This window comes from Grampus griseus, assembly GCF_964374135.1.
Source record: "Grampus griseus genome assembly, chromosome: 9".
NCBI classification, from domain to species: Eukaryota; Metazoa; Chordata; class Mammalia; order Artiodactyla; family Delphinidae; genus Grampus; species Grampus griseus.
In genome coordinates this window covers 64,229,895-64,250,147 of record NC_139003.1, presented here as the reverse complement: position 1 = coordinate 64,250,147, position 20,253 = coordinate 64,229,895, and the positions used below count along the sequence as shown (strand labels likewise).

At 37.2% G+C, this 20,253-nt stretch overlaps 1 protein-coding gene across 1 annotated transcript in view; it reads left to right on the top strand.

Annotated features, from left to right (window-relative positions):
• The window catches only part of THSD7A (thrombospondin type 1 domain containing 7A), a gene marked incomplete at its 5' end in the record, with an annotated part of 452,331 nt that overhangs the window by 410,811 nt on the left and 21,267 nt on the right, over positions 1 to 20,253 (top strand). Inside the window, 4 exons of the mRNA XM_082661757.1 lie at positions 7,223 to 7,401; positions 11,666 to 11,799; positions 15,967 to 16,120; positions 19,247 to 19,391. Coding sequence (XP_082517883.1) covers positions 7,223 to 7,401; positions 11,666 to 11,799; positions 15,967 to 16,120; positions 19,247 to 19,391 — 612 coding nt within the window. The remainder of the gene's footprint in view (positions 1 to 7,222; positions 7,402 to 11,665; positions 11,800 to 15,966; positions 16,121 to 19,246; positions 19,392 to 20,253) is intronic.

Sequence of the window (20,253 nt, the reverse complement as noted above, 5' to 3'; positions counted from 1 at the left end):
CACAAGGCGTCCATGTTGTCTCCCCATGGAGCTAGGAGGCATCACCCTCTTGGCCCATGGATGTGCTTTACCAGCCTGAGCTTTTGTATCCAGAGCTTTCTGGGGGGTCGTATTATGTAGGCATCCATTGAATCATTGACCACACAGTTGAACTCAATCCCCTCTCCCCAGAGTTTGGGAGGATATCAAGTGGCTTAAAGTCCCAACCTTTTAAACACATGGTTGGTCTTTGGTTTGGTGGTATAATCATACCCCTTCCTTAGACATCTTCTTATCATAATTTCACATGTAGTCCAAGAGGCCCAACAAGAATAACAAAGATACTCCTTCTCACTCAGGAAATTTCAGGGCTTAGAGGCTGCCTCCCAGGAATCAGGGAAACAGACCAGCCAAAGTCTTTGTTATACAGCAGAGAGTTTTAGAGTTTGCTATAAGAAATGGCCTTGATGGTGAACTCGTACATAGGTATGCTACCTGAATCTGAAGGTGCCTAGTCATTGGGTAATCTCCCAGTATTGGAATAGCAACAGCTACAAAATCCCACAGCAATTAAAACTAATGTTGAGGGCTTCCCTGGTGGCGCAGTGGTTGAGAGTCTGCCTGCCGATGCAGGGGACATGGGTTCGTGTCCCGGTCTGGGAAGATCCCACATGCCGCAGAGCAGCTAGGCCTGTGAGCCATGGCTGCTGAGCCTGCGCGTCCGGAGCCTATGCTCCGCAATGGGAGGGGCCATAACAGTGAGAGGCCCGTGTACCACAAAAAAAAACAAAAAAAAACAAAAAAAAAAACTAATGTTGAGGGCTTCCCTGGTGGCGCAGTGGTTAAGAATCCACCTGACAATGCAGGGGACATGGGTTCAAGCCCTGGTCCGGGAAGATCCCACATGCCACGGAGCAACTAAGCCCATGTGCCACAACTACTGAGCCTGCGCTCTAGAGCCCACGAGCCACAACTATTGAAGCCTGTGCGCCTAGAGCCTGTGCTCTGCAATGGGAGAAGCCACCGCAATGAGAAGCCCGTGCACGACATCGAAGAATAGCCCCCGCTCACCACAACTGGAGAAAGCCTGCGTGCAGCAACAAAGACCCAACGCAACCAAAAGTAAAAAATAAAATTATTTTAAAAAAAAAATGTTGAAATTTTCTGAGAAAATCTGTAAGTATTTAGCAGATATGAAGAGATACGCCTTCATATGTATAAAAAACAAATAAATATAAATGAAATAGCATTTCATTGCGGTTACATAAATTTACCTGAACACTTCACTATGAAAATTTTGATTGCCCAGTGTTGATTCATAACTTTTCATACATTGAATATAAGAATCTGGGTAGAACAGTCAATTATAGGAGTTTGGATATATACAGAGTAGTTTAGTTTCAGCAGCTTTTCAAGTTATCAGTTCTTAATATATATACAAAAGAATATTCTGTTCATTTTGAAAATATTTTTAAATGATATTTTTCAGTATTTTCAAATCCACAGGGACCACAGTAGATAAAGTTCTAGCTAAGTGTTCTCATTCACGATTGCAGTCATGTGCATATAACACACATTTAAGTAGGAGAGATTTTTCAGGTCTCTTTTGAGATTAATCTAGATGTTTCAGATAGAGTGCCAGCGTTGCTCATTCACACAGCTGTAAATCAGAACCAACCAATATTTTCCACGTGCTTTCAAAATGAATTCTTTAATCTATCAACAGTGCACCTTTCTACAGCACAATATAGTAATCGTGAGGGTTGCTGAAAGCTACTTTATCTGCACATTTATAATTCAAATGGATGAGCTGACTGGATATATGTCAAAGGCAGTAAGTCCTCTGGTTGCCACATAAAGCCTGCTAGTGTTCTGTATTCATTTCAACCTGAAAGCAGCCATCAGAATAGATATAGATACAAAAAATACAATCAGAAGCCACGAGTTTGATTTTTCCATGTGTCAGGTTCAGTATTGAGCTACTAAAGGTTTTTTGGGGTTTTTTTGCAGTACGCGGTCCTCTCACTGTTGTGGCCTTTCCTGTTGCGGAGCACAGGCTCCGGATGCGCAGGCTCAGCGGCCATGGCTCACGGGCCCAGCCGCTCCGCGGCATGTGGGATCCTCCCGGACAGGGGCACGAACCCGTATAACCTGCATCGGCAGGCGGACTCTCAACCACTGCGCCACCAGGGAAGCCTGCTACTAAAGTTTTAACACCCTAATTGTGAAGTCGTTTATTTTATTCCAGCATTCCTCAGGAGCCATAAATTGCTACAAGATGCCAGCAGTTTTATTTAGCCTTAAAACGCTTCAAATGCTTCTGTCTTCTATCCCCCATGATTGTTTGGCGTTAATTGCCCTCACAAATGATCTTAGCAGAGAAGACAGGGGAATGCTTATCTAGCAGTTCACTAGTAGCATTAAGGGTTTTAATTGTACTAGATAAACATGACAGGCAATTATTGAATGTTGTTACACACTAGAAGATTAAAATGGAATGCTAAGCATTATACTCTTTTGCAGTTTTGTCTTTATCTCAGTGCCTAATTTGTATCTTTCAACAATTTAATAGATTTAGTTTTATTTGAGAGACGTCCTCTGGAATACTCTATTGGAAGATCCAACATAAAAATTTTATATCTGCTTACTTGAAAATACAGTGTGAATCAGACTAAAGTCAGACATGACATATTTCACCAATGCCATAATACTTCAACAGATAAAAATGGAAAGAAAGAATTTCCATCTATCTGTTACTCTGAAGTAGTGACATGAAAACTCATGTGATTCTATTTTCAACTATAATTACTGAATAACAAAAAGGTTAGAGGTTTACTTTTGCAGTCATTTTGATCTTTAGCAAGGTGGAAAATGCAATTCTAGAAATATTTCAATAATTTATTACCTTCGAAATACTAGTGTCCTTTAAGCTATTGATAATATATGGAAATAGTTGGGATTTCTTCTTAATTCATTGTCTTTTACAAACATTAAATAATCTGGTTACAGATGGCATTCATTGGGAAGTGACTTTAGACATTTGTACAGTTTGATTCTATTTCTTAAACTATTCCTATGAAACACAAATTATTACTGGCCCTATCAGGACTTACATTTTTAAGTATCGGACACTTTATAGATTTATTTACTGGCTGTGTTGATTGAAAAGGAGAATGTTTTTCTCCATATTTTAACTCAAGATAGTGAGCTGGGCTTGTTTTCCCACCTCAAACCATACTTAAAGTCAAAGTCTGAGCTTTAAGTAGGTCATGGTAATCTGTTTGAAGAACAGTTATGCTTTTCAAAATTTTGGTAAACACTATTGTAAAGTACTTTTTCAGTTCTCTATTGGACTTCCCTCTGATTATTATCAATACTCCAAAAGTCTTCTTCAATATCAGAAGTACATTCAAAACTCAACATTAACATCTTCTTTCTGTCTTCAGTATCTCACAGCTGGCAAAGCCCCGGCTGACACATTTGCCCCCTTGAAGATTCTCTGAGACTAATTCCCACTTTTGAGCATTCTTTCATTGCATCCTGCTCTTCATACCAAATTCATGATCCCATCTTTTTAAAAAGTTTTCTTTTATACTTACAATTTGCTGATATAATATGCGTATCCCCTGAGGCATCAAATTCATTCCTAGGAATATGCCTAACAGAAATGCATATGTATGTTCACCAAAAGACATGTTCTAGAATGTTCATAGCAGTACAGTTGATAATAGCTTGCCATTGAAAAATACCCAAATGCTCACAAACAATAGAATGAATTAAAAAACCATAATATAGTCACACAGTAGAGTACTATACATTAATTAGAATGAATAATCTTCAACAGCGTGCAACAGTATGGATGAATCTCACATCACAATGTAGGGTGAAAGAAGGCTAGCACACATGGGTGTGTGCTGTATGATTCCATTTACATAAATTTTTTTAAAGTAAAACAGTTCTAGATTGTAAGAAATCAGGGTAGTAGTTGCCCATGTGAGAAGAGGTTGTGATTGGAAGGCAACACAAAAGAGGGTTCTGGAGTAGTGTGGGTTTCATGCATGTGTTCAGTGAACTTTATACTTTTGAAAGATACACTTTTGTGTATCGAGACTACAATAAGTTTAAAACAGGTGATGTGTATATTTGACAAAAATATAGAAGATAATATAGAGAGAAATATACCACAAAACTACTTCTCACCCAGATTTTGCTGATTCTTCCTGTGTCTTACAACAGAGTTCCTTAATTTCAGTCCTATACACACACATACACACACACACACACACACACACACACACGAATAAGTACAAGTAAAACTGGTGAAACTTGAATAAACTCAATGGATTGTATCAATCTCAGTATCTGGGTTGAAATTATACTTTAGTTACCATTGTAGGAAACTGGGGAAAGTATGCAGGGGACCTTTCTATATTATTTCTTACAAATATATGTGTCTACAATTAACTTAATAAGAAAATTTTCAATTAAAAAGAGAGGGAGTGATGAATAAACACAAGAAAATATATTAAGTTCCAAAAATCAGGCAGTATCCCAAAGGAACTGTATTGTAATGTCTGGGGTTGCCAGAAACCTGTACTTTTAACATGTGTTCCAGGTAATTTATAAAGCAAGGCTAGGATATACTATGTAGTAAGTTGGCTAGCTTTTTAACACTGTATCAAGTCAGGACACTTTGGGCACAAGCTTATAGATTAGATCTGTCATACTGGTTTTTAGGTGGTCTTATTTCACTGTAATAAAAGAAATCAGTGTTTGTTGGCTCTCTTTTAAATCTGTCTAGAATAAAAAGAATAAAATACTTAGGAATAAGTTTAAGAAGTGCAAGACATACACTAAACACTACAAAACATCACTGAAAGAAATTAAAGAATACCTAAATAAATGGAAAGAAATTCCATGTACCTGGATTGTTAAGATAGCAATACTCCCAAATTGATCAAACTGTTCAACACAATTCCTATCAAAATCTGCCATTTGGGGCAAAAATTGACAAGCTGATTCAAAGATGTATGTGGAAATGTAAGGGACCCAAAACTTTCTTGGAAGAAAAAGAACAAAGGAGGACTCAGACTTCCTGATTTCAAAACGTACTACAAAGTGACAGTAATCAAGACAGTGTGGTGCTGGTATAGAGATCAGTGGAGTGATATTTAGAATCCAGATATAAACCCTTACATTTATAGTCAACTGATTATCAACAAGGGTACAAAAACAATTCACTGTAGAAAAAATAGTATTTTCCACAAATGGGCCTGGGGTAACTTGGGAATCACATACAAAGGAATGAAATTGGACTGCCTATGTTTTAACATATACGAAAATAACTCAGAATGAAGCATATACTTAAATATAAGAACTAAAACTATAAAACTCTTAGAAGAAAAAAATGGGTGTAAATCTTTATGTCCTTGGATTAGATAATGGTTTCCTAGATAGGACATCAAAGCACAAGCAACTGAAGTAAAAATAGATAAATTGGACTTCATTAACATTTAAAACTTTTTTCTTCAAAGGACACTAAAATAAAGAGACATAATAAGTTTTGACAAATGTAGAAATCGGAACACTCATACCTTGCTAGTGTAATTGTAAAATGGCACAGTCACTTTGGAAAACGGTTTGGTACTTCTACAAAAAGTTAAATACACTCCAAGATATATACCCAAGAGAATTGAAAGCTTGTCCATACAGAAACTTGTACACAAATATTCACAGCATTATTCATAATATACAAAATGTGGAAACAACTAAAATGTCCATCAGCTGATGAAAGGATAAAAAAATATATCTATACAATGGAATGCTATTTGGTCAATAAAAAGGAATGAAGTACTAACACATGCTATACCATAGAAAAATCCAGAAAACATTACATTAAATGAAAGAAGGCAATCATAAAACATAATGTTTGATTTCATTTTATAAATTGTTCAGAATAGGTGAATTCTTAGAGATATAAAGTAGATTAGTGGTTGCCAGGGAGGGGAAAATGGGAAATGACTGCTAATAGGTATAGGGTTTCTTTCTGTGGTAATGAAAATGTTCTGAAACTAGATGGTGGTCATGGTTGCATAACTCAGACTCTATTAAAGACCAGAACGTGAGCTGATTTTTATAGTGTATAAATTGTGTCTCAATAAAATTTTAAAAAATCTACCTAGAGTTCCTAGTATAAGTTGTTTACATTATAATGATTTTCAAAATCGAATCTTTGATGTTGATGTAAAATGGTAAGAGCAGAGTGTTTTCTTGTTTCAAGAACAACCACTCCCCATAGTATGACAGACGACAACATTCGACTCTTGACCAGAGGAATTTTGCTCTTTCCACTTACTTGCCTTGACAACAATAGTGATAAACTGATACTGTGAAATGCCAAGTTGGTAGTGAGGGACTGGTCAAGGAAAATGCTCCCATTTCTCAAAATAAATCTGTAGACTCTTAAGTTAATTGTGAGATTTGATGGAATGAGTACTAGACTAGACCTCAGAAATCCTATCCCTGTCTCTTACTGTGTGACCTTGCACTTGTCAGTTATCTCTCTGTATTTGTCTTCTTATGTGTCCAGTAGAGCATCAGTACATGCCCAATACATTTATAATATCTGCAAGAGAATCAAATGAATACAAGGTATGAAGGTGCTTTGAAATTGACAGCACTATAAAAATATGAGGCATTGTTTATTTAACATCCTTCATTTTTCTTCCTCAGACTTGATTTTCAATGAAGGGGAACCATAAGGTGCTAAGTTAAATGGTTCCTTTTGAATATTGTTTGAGAGGGTCTGGCTTTCTTCTTGAGGAAGAATGTTGCATGGACTCAGCCACTTGAACTTGTGTGACATTAACAGATAGGATTTTACAGAAAACTGTTAAAATTTTTTTAATGTATCAGTCTGGCCACATGAGAATGATATGGCAGCAGACAGGTTATTGTCAATTAAACACGAGCTGTCAGGAAGTCAGAAATGTTGAAATATGGTGGGCATGAATCCTAAGCAGATCATATGACAGCTGCTCAGCTGTTATTTTAACAGAGTGACTGTATGTATGTGTTATTTTCCTGCAGAATTTAATTTGAGTCCCTAACGACAGAGACATCTCTGCATTTGCATGTTGCTGTCAAGTCAAACTTGGACCTTCTAAATGAGCTAGAATGGTGGGTAGTAATAGGCAAGTGACATGTGGAGGAGATGGCTCTTGTCTCATTTTCCTCCACTCAGGATACATTGAAGAGGCCTGCATCATCCCCTGCCCCTCAGACTGCAAGCTCAGTGAGTGGTCCAATTGGTCACGCTGCAGCAAGTCCTGTGGGAGTGGCGTGAAGGTTCGGTCTAAATGGCTGCGTGAAAAACCCTATAATGGAGGAAGACCATGCCCGAAACTGGACCATGTCAACCAGGTATTTTCTACCATTGGGAATATTGTAAAATATTTTCTAGGTGCACAATAATCTTTTTTTAATCCAAAATAGAGAAGAATAAATAATAGACCCTGAATAAGAAATTTGACCCACTTTATCTTTAGAATGCCTGAGTAAATTATTAAAATCCCAAATCAGATAGATGATCTCTGTATTCTCAAGAGATTTATTTAGTACACTGTATTATATGTATATGCATATTAATATAATTCAATGGAAATAAAAATGAAATCTACTTTTGAAATACTGTTAAGGTATTTAATCTGTTATTATACAATAATTTGTGCGCTGAGAGCAAGATTGTCTTTTTCTGATAGATCCGCTAGACTCTCAGAAAAGACATCTCAATTACCAAGTACATAAATTAAAATCAAAGAAAGTATATGGGTTTGGGTCTAAAATTGGGAAATGTATTCTGTACATTTACTTAAGTTTGTTCCATATGAAATATGTTAAGAAAAAAGAAATATACTGGACTTCCTGGTGGCGCAGTGTTTAAGAATCCGCCTGCCAATGCAGGGGACACGGGTTCGAGCCCTGGTCCAGGAAGATCCCACATGCCGTGGAGCAACTAAGCCCATGCGCCACAACTACTGAGCCTATGCTCTAGAGTCCGCAAGCCACAACTGCTGAGCCCGCATGCCACAACTACTGAAGCCAGTGCGCCTAGAGTCCACGCTCTGCAACAAGAGAAGTCACCACAATGAGAAGCCCTTGCGCCGCAACGAAGAGTAGCCCCCGCTCACTGCAGCTAGAGAAAGCCCACGCACAGCAACAAAGACCCAACGCAACCAAAAATAAACATATATAAATAAAATAAATAAATTTTAAAAAAAGAAAAAATATAAAAATGGCATCAAAGTAACCATATGTTAATCTATCAATTTGGTGATTGGCCTTTTCAGTCTTATGTGAAACTTTGACTTCGGATGCACACCTTGTTAGCGGCAGTTCATAGCTGTTACTCGTGTTCCATTGGAAATAAAATGTCTAATGGGGAGAATTGTGACTAGTTTAATGTAATATAAGATTCATCAGACAGTTATTGCCGTGTTTGGCCTACATGTGAATTAACAGAGTGAATTTCACACAATATGTGTAGGTATTAAGATGTATGTTTAAATTTAAGTCACAAATGAACCAATTCATATCTATGAACTAACCTTAAATATGTAGGTATGTCTCATACACACATAGATTTTCTAATTTTAATCTCCAAACACACTGCTTACCCATACGTTTGCCTTCCCAAATTAATCTAAATTTGTTCATCACAATAAAAGTAAATTATAGAGAAAATAAAAATAACTTTTGAATAAATCGATTAAGGGCCAAGAAAGTGGAGAATTAAATTGCATAGAAAGTACGCCAAAAGAATGTTGATTTTTCCCCCCAAAGAAAAATTGCTGAACTTGCCCTTAAATACAACTGAAGGTGAATAATATACTGCACTGCTGCCATCTACTGGTAATCGAGTTTCTCTGTCCTAATGAATATTTCCAAAGAAGAAAATGCATGACCCCGATTAAACAGAATAACTGAAATGTAATGTTTATAATACAAAAGAATATTATTCTACAAGTTTTGAAATCTTGAATTTCCAATAGTAAATTTAAATTTTAATAAATTTTTATCCATGATTCAAATAAATTCTACACATTTTCATACCTTTAGTGTGTATGTGAACAGCCAGATTTTAAAATTAAAATGAGCTATGTTTGCCTTAGCATTTTTTAAATAGTGAATTTGAAGAAGTTCAAATTGGTTGTACCAAGTTGTCCTTGCTTAAAAACTCTTTAACCTAAGCCATTTCTCTGTCACTCTGATATAATCTAATGCAGAGTATGATAAGGACATCTGAGTATTTGTTATCAGCCTACTGGTGGTATATTGAGACATGAACAATGGAAAAATCAAAGCTAAAACAAGAAATAATAGATTCCTGAATCTTTGACTTTGAGCACAAATGTTCTACATTAAAAAATAGAAACTTCTAGGGATTTGTTAGTAAAACGTTAGGAAAGTAAAGAATATGCAAAGGTTTGTGTAAGTGTTGAAAATTGTAAATCATATAGATTTTTACTGCAGTTATACGTTCCTCAGTAATTAAGTCATACTTTGCCTTGGAAATGATCGCTGAGGTTCCATTTTCCAGTTGAGAAAGCAAATCCCCATTTCCTCAGAAATATGGGTGGATGGATGGATTAAAATCAATATATCAGTCAGTCAGTCAATCAATCTATAGATAGTCCACTCACAATTTGAACCACAAGATAGTTGCAGTCATATATTGATTCCCCCGATACGTATTTTGATGTCTACTCAGTTTGATTTCTTCATCCTGCCCATCAAATCCTTTCCTTAACTTGCTGTTTGCAATACTCATTTGTGTATCTTAATTCTAAACAGTAATAAGGAATTGGTTTTTCTCTTTTAAGGTCTAAGAAAGATGTTCTAATCATTTACCAGAAAAACCCCCACCTTTTATATATGGGTAATATTTGAAACTTAGAACATGAGTTCTTCTCATCAAATATACTTATCTTTGTTTAATTTATCTTTGTTTCTCTCTCTTTTCTTCATTCCTGGTGAACACTACTCCAGGCCCAGGTAAGAACTTTTAAACCTCATCGTTCATAATAGAGTGCTGTTTGTTTTCATTTTACTCCTGACATCAGAGAATGTATTTCTTTTCCTGCTATTTCTCTTATCTTTTATAGGGGAAAACATGTTTTCCATAAAATTTTTCTTCTGCAGCTATTCCCTTTGTTTTCCTAGCATATTACATGTGTTTTCTCATTTTACTATCAGGGCCTAAGGTACAGGGATAGTGGAGAACAAGCATAATTCACCACCCTTGAAAAGGCAATGACCCCTCCTGTTAATGGTCGCATGCTTCTCGGAGAGGCAGAGGTGCAGGTGGGCTCAAAGCGGTAGCAGGAGGTGGCTCTGAACTGATTTGTATTCACTCCAGTGTAGGAGATTAACATGAAAGCCATCAAAGGATTAGGAAAGGTGGCATTTTCCCTTCAGTTGTTCCCTTCTCCACAACTTAGGGTAATATTTTACTAAATACTAAAATAGTATTTAGTCCTATTTTAATACAGCACCCAACGTGAAGGTGATAACTTATGACGGTAATTACACATTCTCACTCCAACAGTGCACACTTTTTATTCCTATGTGGAATAGGTCCACTTTATTCACTTTACTTGGATGTTTAGTAAAACTAAAATTTGCACAGAAGAATGGCTCCGGAGGACTATTTAAATCTATATTTTCTGGAATTAAATAGTTATAGGAAATATTCATGTAGTTTGTGTGTGTGTGTATGTAAAATAGGAAATAAGAGTTATCATAGACTTTGAAATGATTTTAAGAGAGACATTTTTCTTTAATGGTCGAGTCAGCTCTGTTGCAGTGATGATGGTCCTTTTTTTCATTTATTTAGTCATTCTTCTTTCTCATTGAGAAAAGAGCATAATTGGTTCATTGTGCTAAAAATCCTGAAACAGCCAACCACACCACCCCAGACCTGGGGCTGCAAGCCTTAATGGGCACCAGAGCAGAGACAATTTGCTTTGTTTTATGTGGCCCTCACCGCTTTGTACCTGTGTAATATGAGACCAATTTCAGACCTTGCTTCCAAAGTTTAGTTAGTTTTAAGATAGCTTTATTTCATATTATTTATCTTCTAATTTAGTTTCATATATGGAACACACACACAAAATTCTTATTGGTATACATACTTATTTGGAAAACAGGCCAAATTAAACTTATTTGAAAACAGCTACTTTTATATGCTTACTTAATTCATTAATTCTTTTATTCATTTATTCATCTTACTCAACAAATCTCTATAGAATGCCTGACATATGAGCAAGCATCCTGGGCTAAGTATTGAAGACACATGAAACTGTGAACAGGACATATGGCCCAGGAAATTACAATACTATGTGGTAAGGGTCAGTCTAGGAAAGTACGGAATGTGTCTGATGTGGTCCATGAGGTCCAATCTCCAGCTGCAATGTGATAGAGGAGCAGCACAGTACAACACAGCCGTACCCTTCACTGCTAGAAGTCTCAAGAGATCCTCTATATCCCTGTTTTAGAATAACGAACAGTAAAGGAAAGGCTTCAGAGTAGCTAAACAAGAATATCATGATAACTGTGATATGAAGTGTTCCCACTTACCTCATGGGGTTCCGTGAGGTGAGGTCATTGAGAACCGTGTGTGTTTCAGGTGTATGAGGTCGTCCCTTGCCACAGTGACTGCAGCCAGTACGTATGGGTTACAGAGCCATGGAGCATCTGCAAGGTGACCTTTGTGAACATGCGGGACAACTGTGGAGAGGGCGTGCAAACCCGAAAAGTGAGGTAAGGCCAAGCCTAGTTACACAGAGAAGCAAAGGCACAGCCACCTCCCGATTTCTCATGTGCCAACATGAGCTTGCCCTCCTCCCAATCTCCTGAATGAAATTGTCTTCAATTTTATTTTTATGGAGTCTGTGTTCGTAGAAAGCTCTAAAGGGATCTGCTTCCAGCAGCAGTGTATCATCCTCTGCCTTCTGATTTTAGGAAGCTTTGCTTCAAGGTACTCTTGCAGGGACAGGGCTGCATATTGAATGTGAGGTGAATGAATGCAGATTTTCCAACCCCAGTAACTTCTTCCTTAGAGGTCAAATATATTTCTAACTGTATCTTAGTGATAATCTTTTGTAAACTCTTTATCCTTTGTATCAAACTGGCTATCTTTTGAATACTCTCATCTGCTCTAGGAAGCCTTCCCTAAACCTCCCCGCTGGCTAGTGCCTCTCATTTGTTTTCTGAACCACACTGTCCGGTAGGGCAGCCACTAGCCACGTGTGACTATTTCACTTTAAATCTATTAAAATTAAATAAAATGCATTTCCTCAGTCACACTAGACACATTCTAAGTGCTCGATAGCCAGAGGTGGCTAGTGGCAATTCTGTGAGACAGCACAGTATTTACATTGTCATAGAAAGCTCTACTGAGCAGCCTTGTTCTATAATACCCCTCACTGTTTTGAAAGATCCATCTACATGTCTGTCCCCTTTATTAAATCCTGTTTCTCCAAACTGAGACCCTGTCGTATTCACAGAACTTCCCTAAAACCTAATACAATTAAATTATTGTAATAATTGTAATACAATTAAATTAACTCATTAACTTATCCCTACACCATCTACGTATGATCCTTAAGGGTCTCAAACCTGGGAAACAAGTATATGAGGCTTTATTATCTCCACTTTACAGAGTAGATTCAGAAGTACTTACTAAGTAGTGTGCTGAGAGCACATACCTAGTAAAGTGACAGTGGCATTCAAACTCAAGTCTCTTGTCACTCTTTAACTACAACCAGTTTCTTCTAACTCTGCTGAGTGACACACAGTAAAGAAAAACATAAAAACATCCCAAACCTGACAACAACTGTTGTGAAGAATCCCATTCTCACTCATGACATAATTTTTCATGAATTTAAGATTCCTATTTCTTAATCTGTTTCAATAGGAAAGTAGAACAAGTTAACGTTTATATCATAAAACCTTGACACACTATGTAAAACATTTCTTCCAGTAAAAATAGTCTCTCTCTCTTTTTTCAAAAGCCCATCTGAACTCTCAAGTTATTTTACGGAGTAACTTTTAAAGGTGGATGAGGTGGGGTGGAGGTAATGAGTTAATAGGGAAACAGGGAAGAAAAAGACAGAGATTCTGTTTTCTACCAATCTTCTGCCAAATTTAAATTTTCTCTTTCAAATATAAAAATATTTTTCTTACATTAAAAATTTGATCAGGTTGTGTTTTTTGTTATTTAAAAAATTATAATAATGAACTTCTTTCGGCTTTCCCTTCGGCTGTGTATATGTTGCTTCTTTTTGCTTTGTGAATAGGTATTCTCAACATTTCCAAACACATCTTAAACACAGTAACTTTTCTAGGCAACTTATTTTTCCAGTAAACATTTTTAATGCAAACAGAGAAAATAGAAGATCAGTATTGATTGGAATTTCTGATTGTGTAATAATGTTTCTTTCTTTATTCAGTAGTATACCTCCCAAACCTTACCCTCTGCTAATTAAGGTCAAATGTCCTGTTAGATGCAAGCATTGGGTGACATTTCAGGACAGAAGAGTCTATAAGAGGGCAGGTTTCAAAATATCTCATTCTTTCTCTTTTAGGATGGTGTGACATCAAAGACTGTGTAATAGTAGTGGTTTGCCCTGCTGGGAAGGAATATTTTTTCACTAACATTTTTGTAGAATTGCCAGCACATGATGATAATAAAAACCAAACAGATTTGGTTATTTCTATTGTTGCTTTTGAATTTTCTGCAGGCAATGCACCCCCTTATTGCTACAACTGTGGTGGGCATCTGGGCCCACCCTTGGCCTCCAACTTGGTGGTGGTTTTCTAAAATAGTTCAGTATTCTCACAGCATAATCCCTTCTCCTATGGAAAGGAGAAAAGGCCAGGAATTTGAAGAAAGCAAATGAACTTAAAGTGCTTCCCTTTGGGCTCAAGACTTGATCCAAATATTTATTCTATTCTGCAGTGATAAAAGTATCATTAATACTAACTCAAATAAATAAAACATAATCTGAATGTCAACAAGAAGGGTTTTTTAGCAATTGTGGCACATTCAAAAGATGGAATTCAAATGTAATCATTAAAAATTATGTCTTAGAAACACAGTTAATAACACAAAAAGATTTTTATAATGTATTGTTGATGTTTTTCCTAAATGGTACAGATAGTAGGTGAAGTTTGCTCCTGTTTAATGAAATGAAAATATATGTTTAAATATAGTAGTCTGTTAAGAGTGGTTATCTCTGATAGAATGTAGTGAATTTGTATTATTTCTTGTGATTTTCCTAAAATGAATCTATTACCTGTATAGTAAAAATCGAAGGAAAAGAAATACCTTTGAAAACAAAGTTTTATGTACATAACTACTTAATAGAGTATTGAACATCTGTCCTTAACTTTGAATCAATAGGTAATTTTGCAAGTTAATCCTTGTACATCATGTCAGGGCCTCACATTAATGTAATCTTTTCTTAGCAAATCCAACTTTGGAGATTGAACTGTCCCGTCTGCTCTGTCCTCTCCTAGCTGCTGTCAACAGAACATTTTTAAAATGCCACTGAAGCTAGAACTTTTTTCCTGGGAAACTAAAATTCTCCCAGAGAAATTTATAATTTATTTTTTTTCCTTCAACAATGAAACTATATAAATGTCTGTCTACATTTGCATATTTTTGTGATAACCTTTTATATATTCAGTATCAAAAAAAATGCAGAGGTGGGTATTTGTGTGGCTATTTTTCCAGCTTACAAACCCAGTTAAGACATAACCAACAGCTTAGTTTTCCAGTCTTTGAATGCGTTCCACAGGAAAACCACATTTCTCTTAAAATTAGCAGCGCTGTATAGAAACGTGATTCTGCAGAGGAGATTTGTGAAGATGCAATGTCCCTACTGATTGTAAATCCCTGAGAAAAGTTGACATTCCAGATATAATTGGTAATGTAATGCAACCAACAGTTTAAAACATTGCAGTGGGTTTGAGAGGCTTAAGAGCTCAAGCCTTCCTTTTCATCTCCTGCAATGCAGTTCTCTTCCCAAACCTATTAATTTGGTTGACCTTCTCTGAGTTACAAATGAGGGATAAAGTTTTTCTCTTCTATTCGAAAAGTGCCTTGAGAGATTATTAACTACAGTAAAAGTTAAGTCTGGTACTAGCCACATTAATTAGATTCCCAAGAGATGACTAAGGAGCCCTTTATGACTGCTTACAATAGAATGAAATGTAATAAAATGTTTGAATTTGTTCTGTTAAAAGGAAAACTAAGAATAAAAAAGGTCAAGATATAGGAAGATCCCAACAACCACGTTTAGAGAATTTGTGCTATTATTCTTATGACTGTCTCTTCACTTCTGCCTTTCTTTTAAGGTTATCAGCAGATGGGAAGCGAAAATTACTTTTGAAATGACAAAACAACTTGATAAATGCCATCAGTTACTTTCTCAAAACCACTTACTGAAATCTCTCCCTAGGAGATTTCAGTGTGCCTTGTCTTCCGTCATATATGAATCTGCCTTCTCCATGGAATTCACCATTTTCCTCAGAAGAAAAACATGCATTATATTCCAAAATTGTAACCCATCTATGAATATCTTCGGTGAACTCATTAGTTTCTGCATCACATATGGGTGTAAATGACCCTCTCCTTTAAGAGGAAGACACATAGTTTATGTACACAGAGTGTATACACAGTGGCTATAACTTTAAAAGATTATGATACATGCAAGCATAGATTTTTAAATCATTAGCTATACAACTAGGTATGGGAGGCAGAGATCCTTTTACGTCTTTATGTTTGGAGAATTTTATTCATTAAATGCAAAGCTTCCCATCCCCCATCTCCATGGTGATGTCTTATGAAAAACCTTGTACCTTACGGGTTGGCCATTGTTCAGTTGTCCCAGTTCCTTCACTGATAGGTATGTTTTCTCCTAGATGCATGCAGAACACGGCGGATGGCCCTTCTGACCATGTAGAGGATTACCTCTGTGACCCAGAAGAGATGCCTCTGGGCTCTAGAGAGTGCAAATTACCATGTCCCGAGGATTGTGTGATAACTGAATGGGGTCCGTGGACCCGATGCACTTTGGTGAGACAATTAACCATTTATTAATGTAGAAATTGCTTAATTCCTTACCACTAAAGCTTTAAAAATATTATTAAGAAAATAATAGCTTGGTTACTAAATTAGTTACCAAAGCAAGGCGTATTTTTGGCTACTTCATTCTTATGACTGTGCCATTTAAAATCAGCAATGTTTGGACTCACACTGAAACAGCTCAACCTCTTGCAAGCTTTATGCTCCTCCACCGTCCTCCTAAACCCAGCACAGGCTTCAATAGTTGTGGCTCGTGGGATCTAAAGCGCAGGCTCAATAGTTGTGGCACAAGGGCTTAGACGCTCCGCGGCATGTGGGATCTTCCCAGACCAGGGATTGAACCCGTGTCCCCTGCATTGGCAGGTGGATTCTTAACCACTGCACCACCAGGGAAGTCCCAAAATGCCTTTACATTTGCTTATGAATTCACAGCATGTTAAAAACTGCAGTGGTGATAATGATTCCCTCCAGGTAAAGGGAAAAAGAATGAAAATCTAGTAAAAATACTTTAATGATGTCAGGTTATTATCATCCCTTGCTTTTTGCCCAATCCATTTAAAATTGTAGGAATAGTCTTTCACACGGTAGGGGTATGGCAGCAGGAGTATTGACACTAAAACGCAGAAGATCCTGGTAAGAAAGGGAATAGAAAGAAGAGAGCTGTGCATCAGTGAATCTCTTTCCACACACTGACTCTTGAGTCTCTTTGGGCCTGGAAAGCCAGCTGACAGTTTCCAATCACACAAAGCTTCTAGATTTCAGCAGCCCGTAGGGCCTCTTCCATGGGACCCTGGGAGGAGAGTCACTTGAAACAGAACTGGCTGATGATGTGGGAAATTTGGCTTACCCTTGTGTACCTTTGTAAAGCTGCACACTTCAGAATGGCATCAAATCATGGAAAAGGTACATCTAATGTGGAACTAATTTGCTGAAATATAATATGGGACAGATACATGTTTTCAAGGAGAAATTAATTTTCTATTTCAGTGTTAACATTATTAAAGATGCTGATTAGCAGCCAACTGATAGAGCAGGAGCAAAACAGGGCTGGCAGTTGACTTGGATACAGGTTAAATTGCAATTAAGCATCATCTGTTTCGGGCTTCCCTGGTGGCGCTGTGGTTGAGAGTCCACCTGCTGATGCAGGGAACAAGGGTTCGTGCCCCGGTCCGGGAGAATCCCACAGGCCGCGGAGCGGCTGGGCCGGTGAGCCATGGCCGCTGAGCCTGCGCGTCCGGAGCCTGTGCTCTGCAACGGGAGAGGCCACAACAGTGAGGGGCCCGCGAACCGAAGGAAAAAAAAAAAAAAAAGAATCAGCTGTTTCACAAGCATATGCAAATGATTTTCTATTCTATTTAATTCCATAGCATCAGATTTGAAGTTACTGTTTCTGATCTTAGTAACCAAATGTTTTCAAAACAAGACTGTACCAGTAGGAGAATGGCAACCAGTCTTTTTAATTCGTGCTAAGTTGTGTTTGTGTGCATATATGTGTACACATTAGGAAAATAAAGGTTGTATATAACTAGTTATTTAAAGTTCACCCTTAAAACCATTTTTCAGGTCCTGTCAACTATATTAGATAAACAGATAGATTATAATTTCTGTATTAGTTATTAGTAGTTATTAGTATTAGTATTATTAGTATTGTTAGTTATTAGTATTCTACAGTAATTAATATGACCATATGTATGTGTTTGTGTGTGGATGATGTGATGTATCTATTAATATTCGACACATAGGCTCTTCTTCTCCCAGTTTTACTGAGAAATAATTGACAGACATCATTGTATGTTTAAGGCATAGAGCATGATGGTTTGATCTACATATATTGTGAAATGATTACCGCAATAGGTTCAGTAGCATCCATCTTCTCAAATAGGTATGATGAAAAGAAAGAAGAATAAAGGAAAAGAATTTTCTGCTTGTGATGAGAACTGTTAAGATTTAGTCTCTTAACAACTTTCCTGTATAGCATACAGCAGTGTTAGCTACAGTCATCATGTTGTACATTACATCCCTACTACTTATTATCTTATAACTGGAAATGTGTACCTTTTGACCACTTTCCTCCAATTCTCCCTTCTCTCCTACCCCCACTTCTGGTAACTGTAAGTCTGATCTCTTTTTCTATGAGTTTTGTTTTTTCTTTTGTTTTTTAGATTGCACATATAAGTGAGATCAAACAGTATTTGTTTATCTCTGACATTTCACTTAGCGTAATGCCTTCAGGGTCTATCCATGTTGTCACAAATTGCAGAAATCCTCATTTTTTATGGCTGAATAATATTCCACTGTATAATTATACTACAACTTATTTATCCATTCATCCATTGATGGACACTTCGGTTTTTTCCATATCCTGGCTATTGTAAATAGTGCTGCAATAAACAAGGGGGTGCAGACACCTTTTCAGGTTAGACACATCCCTTAAGCATTGTCGACTGAAGAAACACACACAGCTTAAAAGTTGCAAGTTAAGCTTTATTCGGGGATCTTACTGAGGATTATAGCCTGGGAGACAACCTTTTAGATAGCTCTGAGGAACTGCTCTGAAAAGGTAAAGGAGGAGCCAGGATAAACAGGAGTTTTTTGCTGGGAAAGAACATACAGTCAGACATCAAAAGATTACTGCTAATCACTAAAACAGACATCTCTAGTTATTGACTTTAGTGCTTTCCTGTGTATAGGAAGATGCAAGAATCTGGGCTCATTGAAATCATTCCTTAGACATGTATCTTAACTGTCTTGGGTCAGTATCCAAAGCACAGAATGCTACCTCTTTTCTTCCATCCTGTTTCGCTTAGGGCACATCACCTGCAGGAGCTGCAGTGGCTGGTGCCTTGATCATTGTAGAACTGAGACAGCAGGCAACATTCTTTGTGTACTGGAATGGCAGACAACATTCCCTGTTCCCAGCATCTTAGAGCTAGCTGGAACATCAGAAACTCATCCAGCACCTTGATTTTATAAATGAAGAAAGTGAGGTGTTATGAGATTGTAACAAAGTTAGCCAGTGTCCCAAAGGTTCTAGCTCTTGCTCCAGTGCTCTCCCTAATACATTAGCTCTTGTGTGGCTGAGTATTCACCTTTCTGAGGAGTTATATTATTTGTCAGCCTTGCAATCAAAACAGTTTCCGGCAAAGGTCAGCTGATCCCATCAGACAACCTGCTGATGAAGGAAGAGCCTGCCCTGATGCTGTTGAGAAGGAACCCTGTAACCTGAACAAAAACTGCTTCCACTATGATTATAATGTAACAGGTATGTGAATAGTCATCTCCTTATAGAGTTAAAGGCCAAATCCCACGTCTGTCAGCTCAGCAGCATTTCCGGAAGTGTTGGTCAACTCCATCTGCGTGCCTTTTGGACATGCTGCTTCCTCTCCCAGAAATAATTCCGTATTAACTGAAAGAAATATTTATCTGCCTTATTTTTCATAAACATCAAAATAGAGAATGAAATGATCACACAAACATTAGCTCTTAAGGCAGACGGAGAATAGTCTAAGGGTTCCTATTTAAGCCACCCTCCCACTTTCAGAAGGTGCACATAAAAGGTATATCTTCCCATGGGTATCAGTTTATTGAAAGATGTCTTTCTTCTTCAGAATGTGTTTAATCACTGTGAATACTGGGACAACAGTTCTTTCCGTGGGGGCAGTTCATAGGCATGATTAGTCTGCTGTAAAGACATCAGCAATCTTAAGCTTGCCAAGAAGTGCGTGAAGAGAATATAAACATTTCAGAGATATAAATATTATCAAAGGTATAGGAGAAAAAAGATAGATGAGGGTTTTTTAAGAAAAAAAAGGCTTAATCTAAATTCCATTTCTTTCCCAAACCCTCATCTCACACCATCAAGGCATATACTCTAGGAAAGAAGACTTTCATGGTTTGTATGACTTAGGGCAACACTGAAGCTTACTCTGGAACTTTTCCCAAGTAATTTTCACACCAAAATAAACCCCAGAGACTGTACAGTGACACACAGCAGTCAGATTGACTTTTTGCTTCTTTTGGTTTTTCTTTTCAGTTTCCTTTCATGACACAATGAAATCACAGTTCTCTGGGGCATGCTACGTTACCCTGGAAAGAAAGAATTATTTTGCAAAAGACATATAATA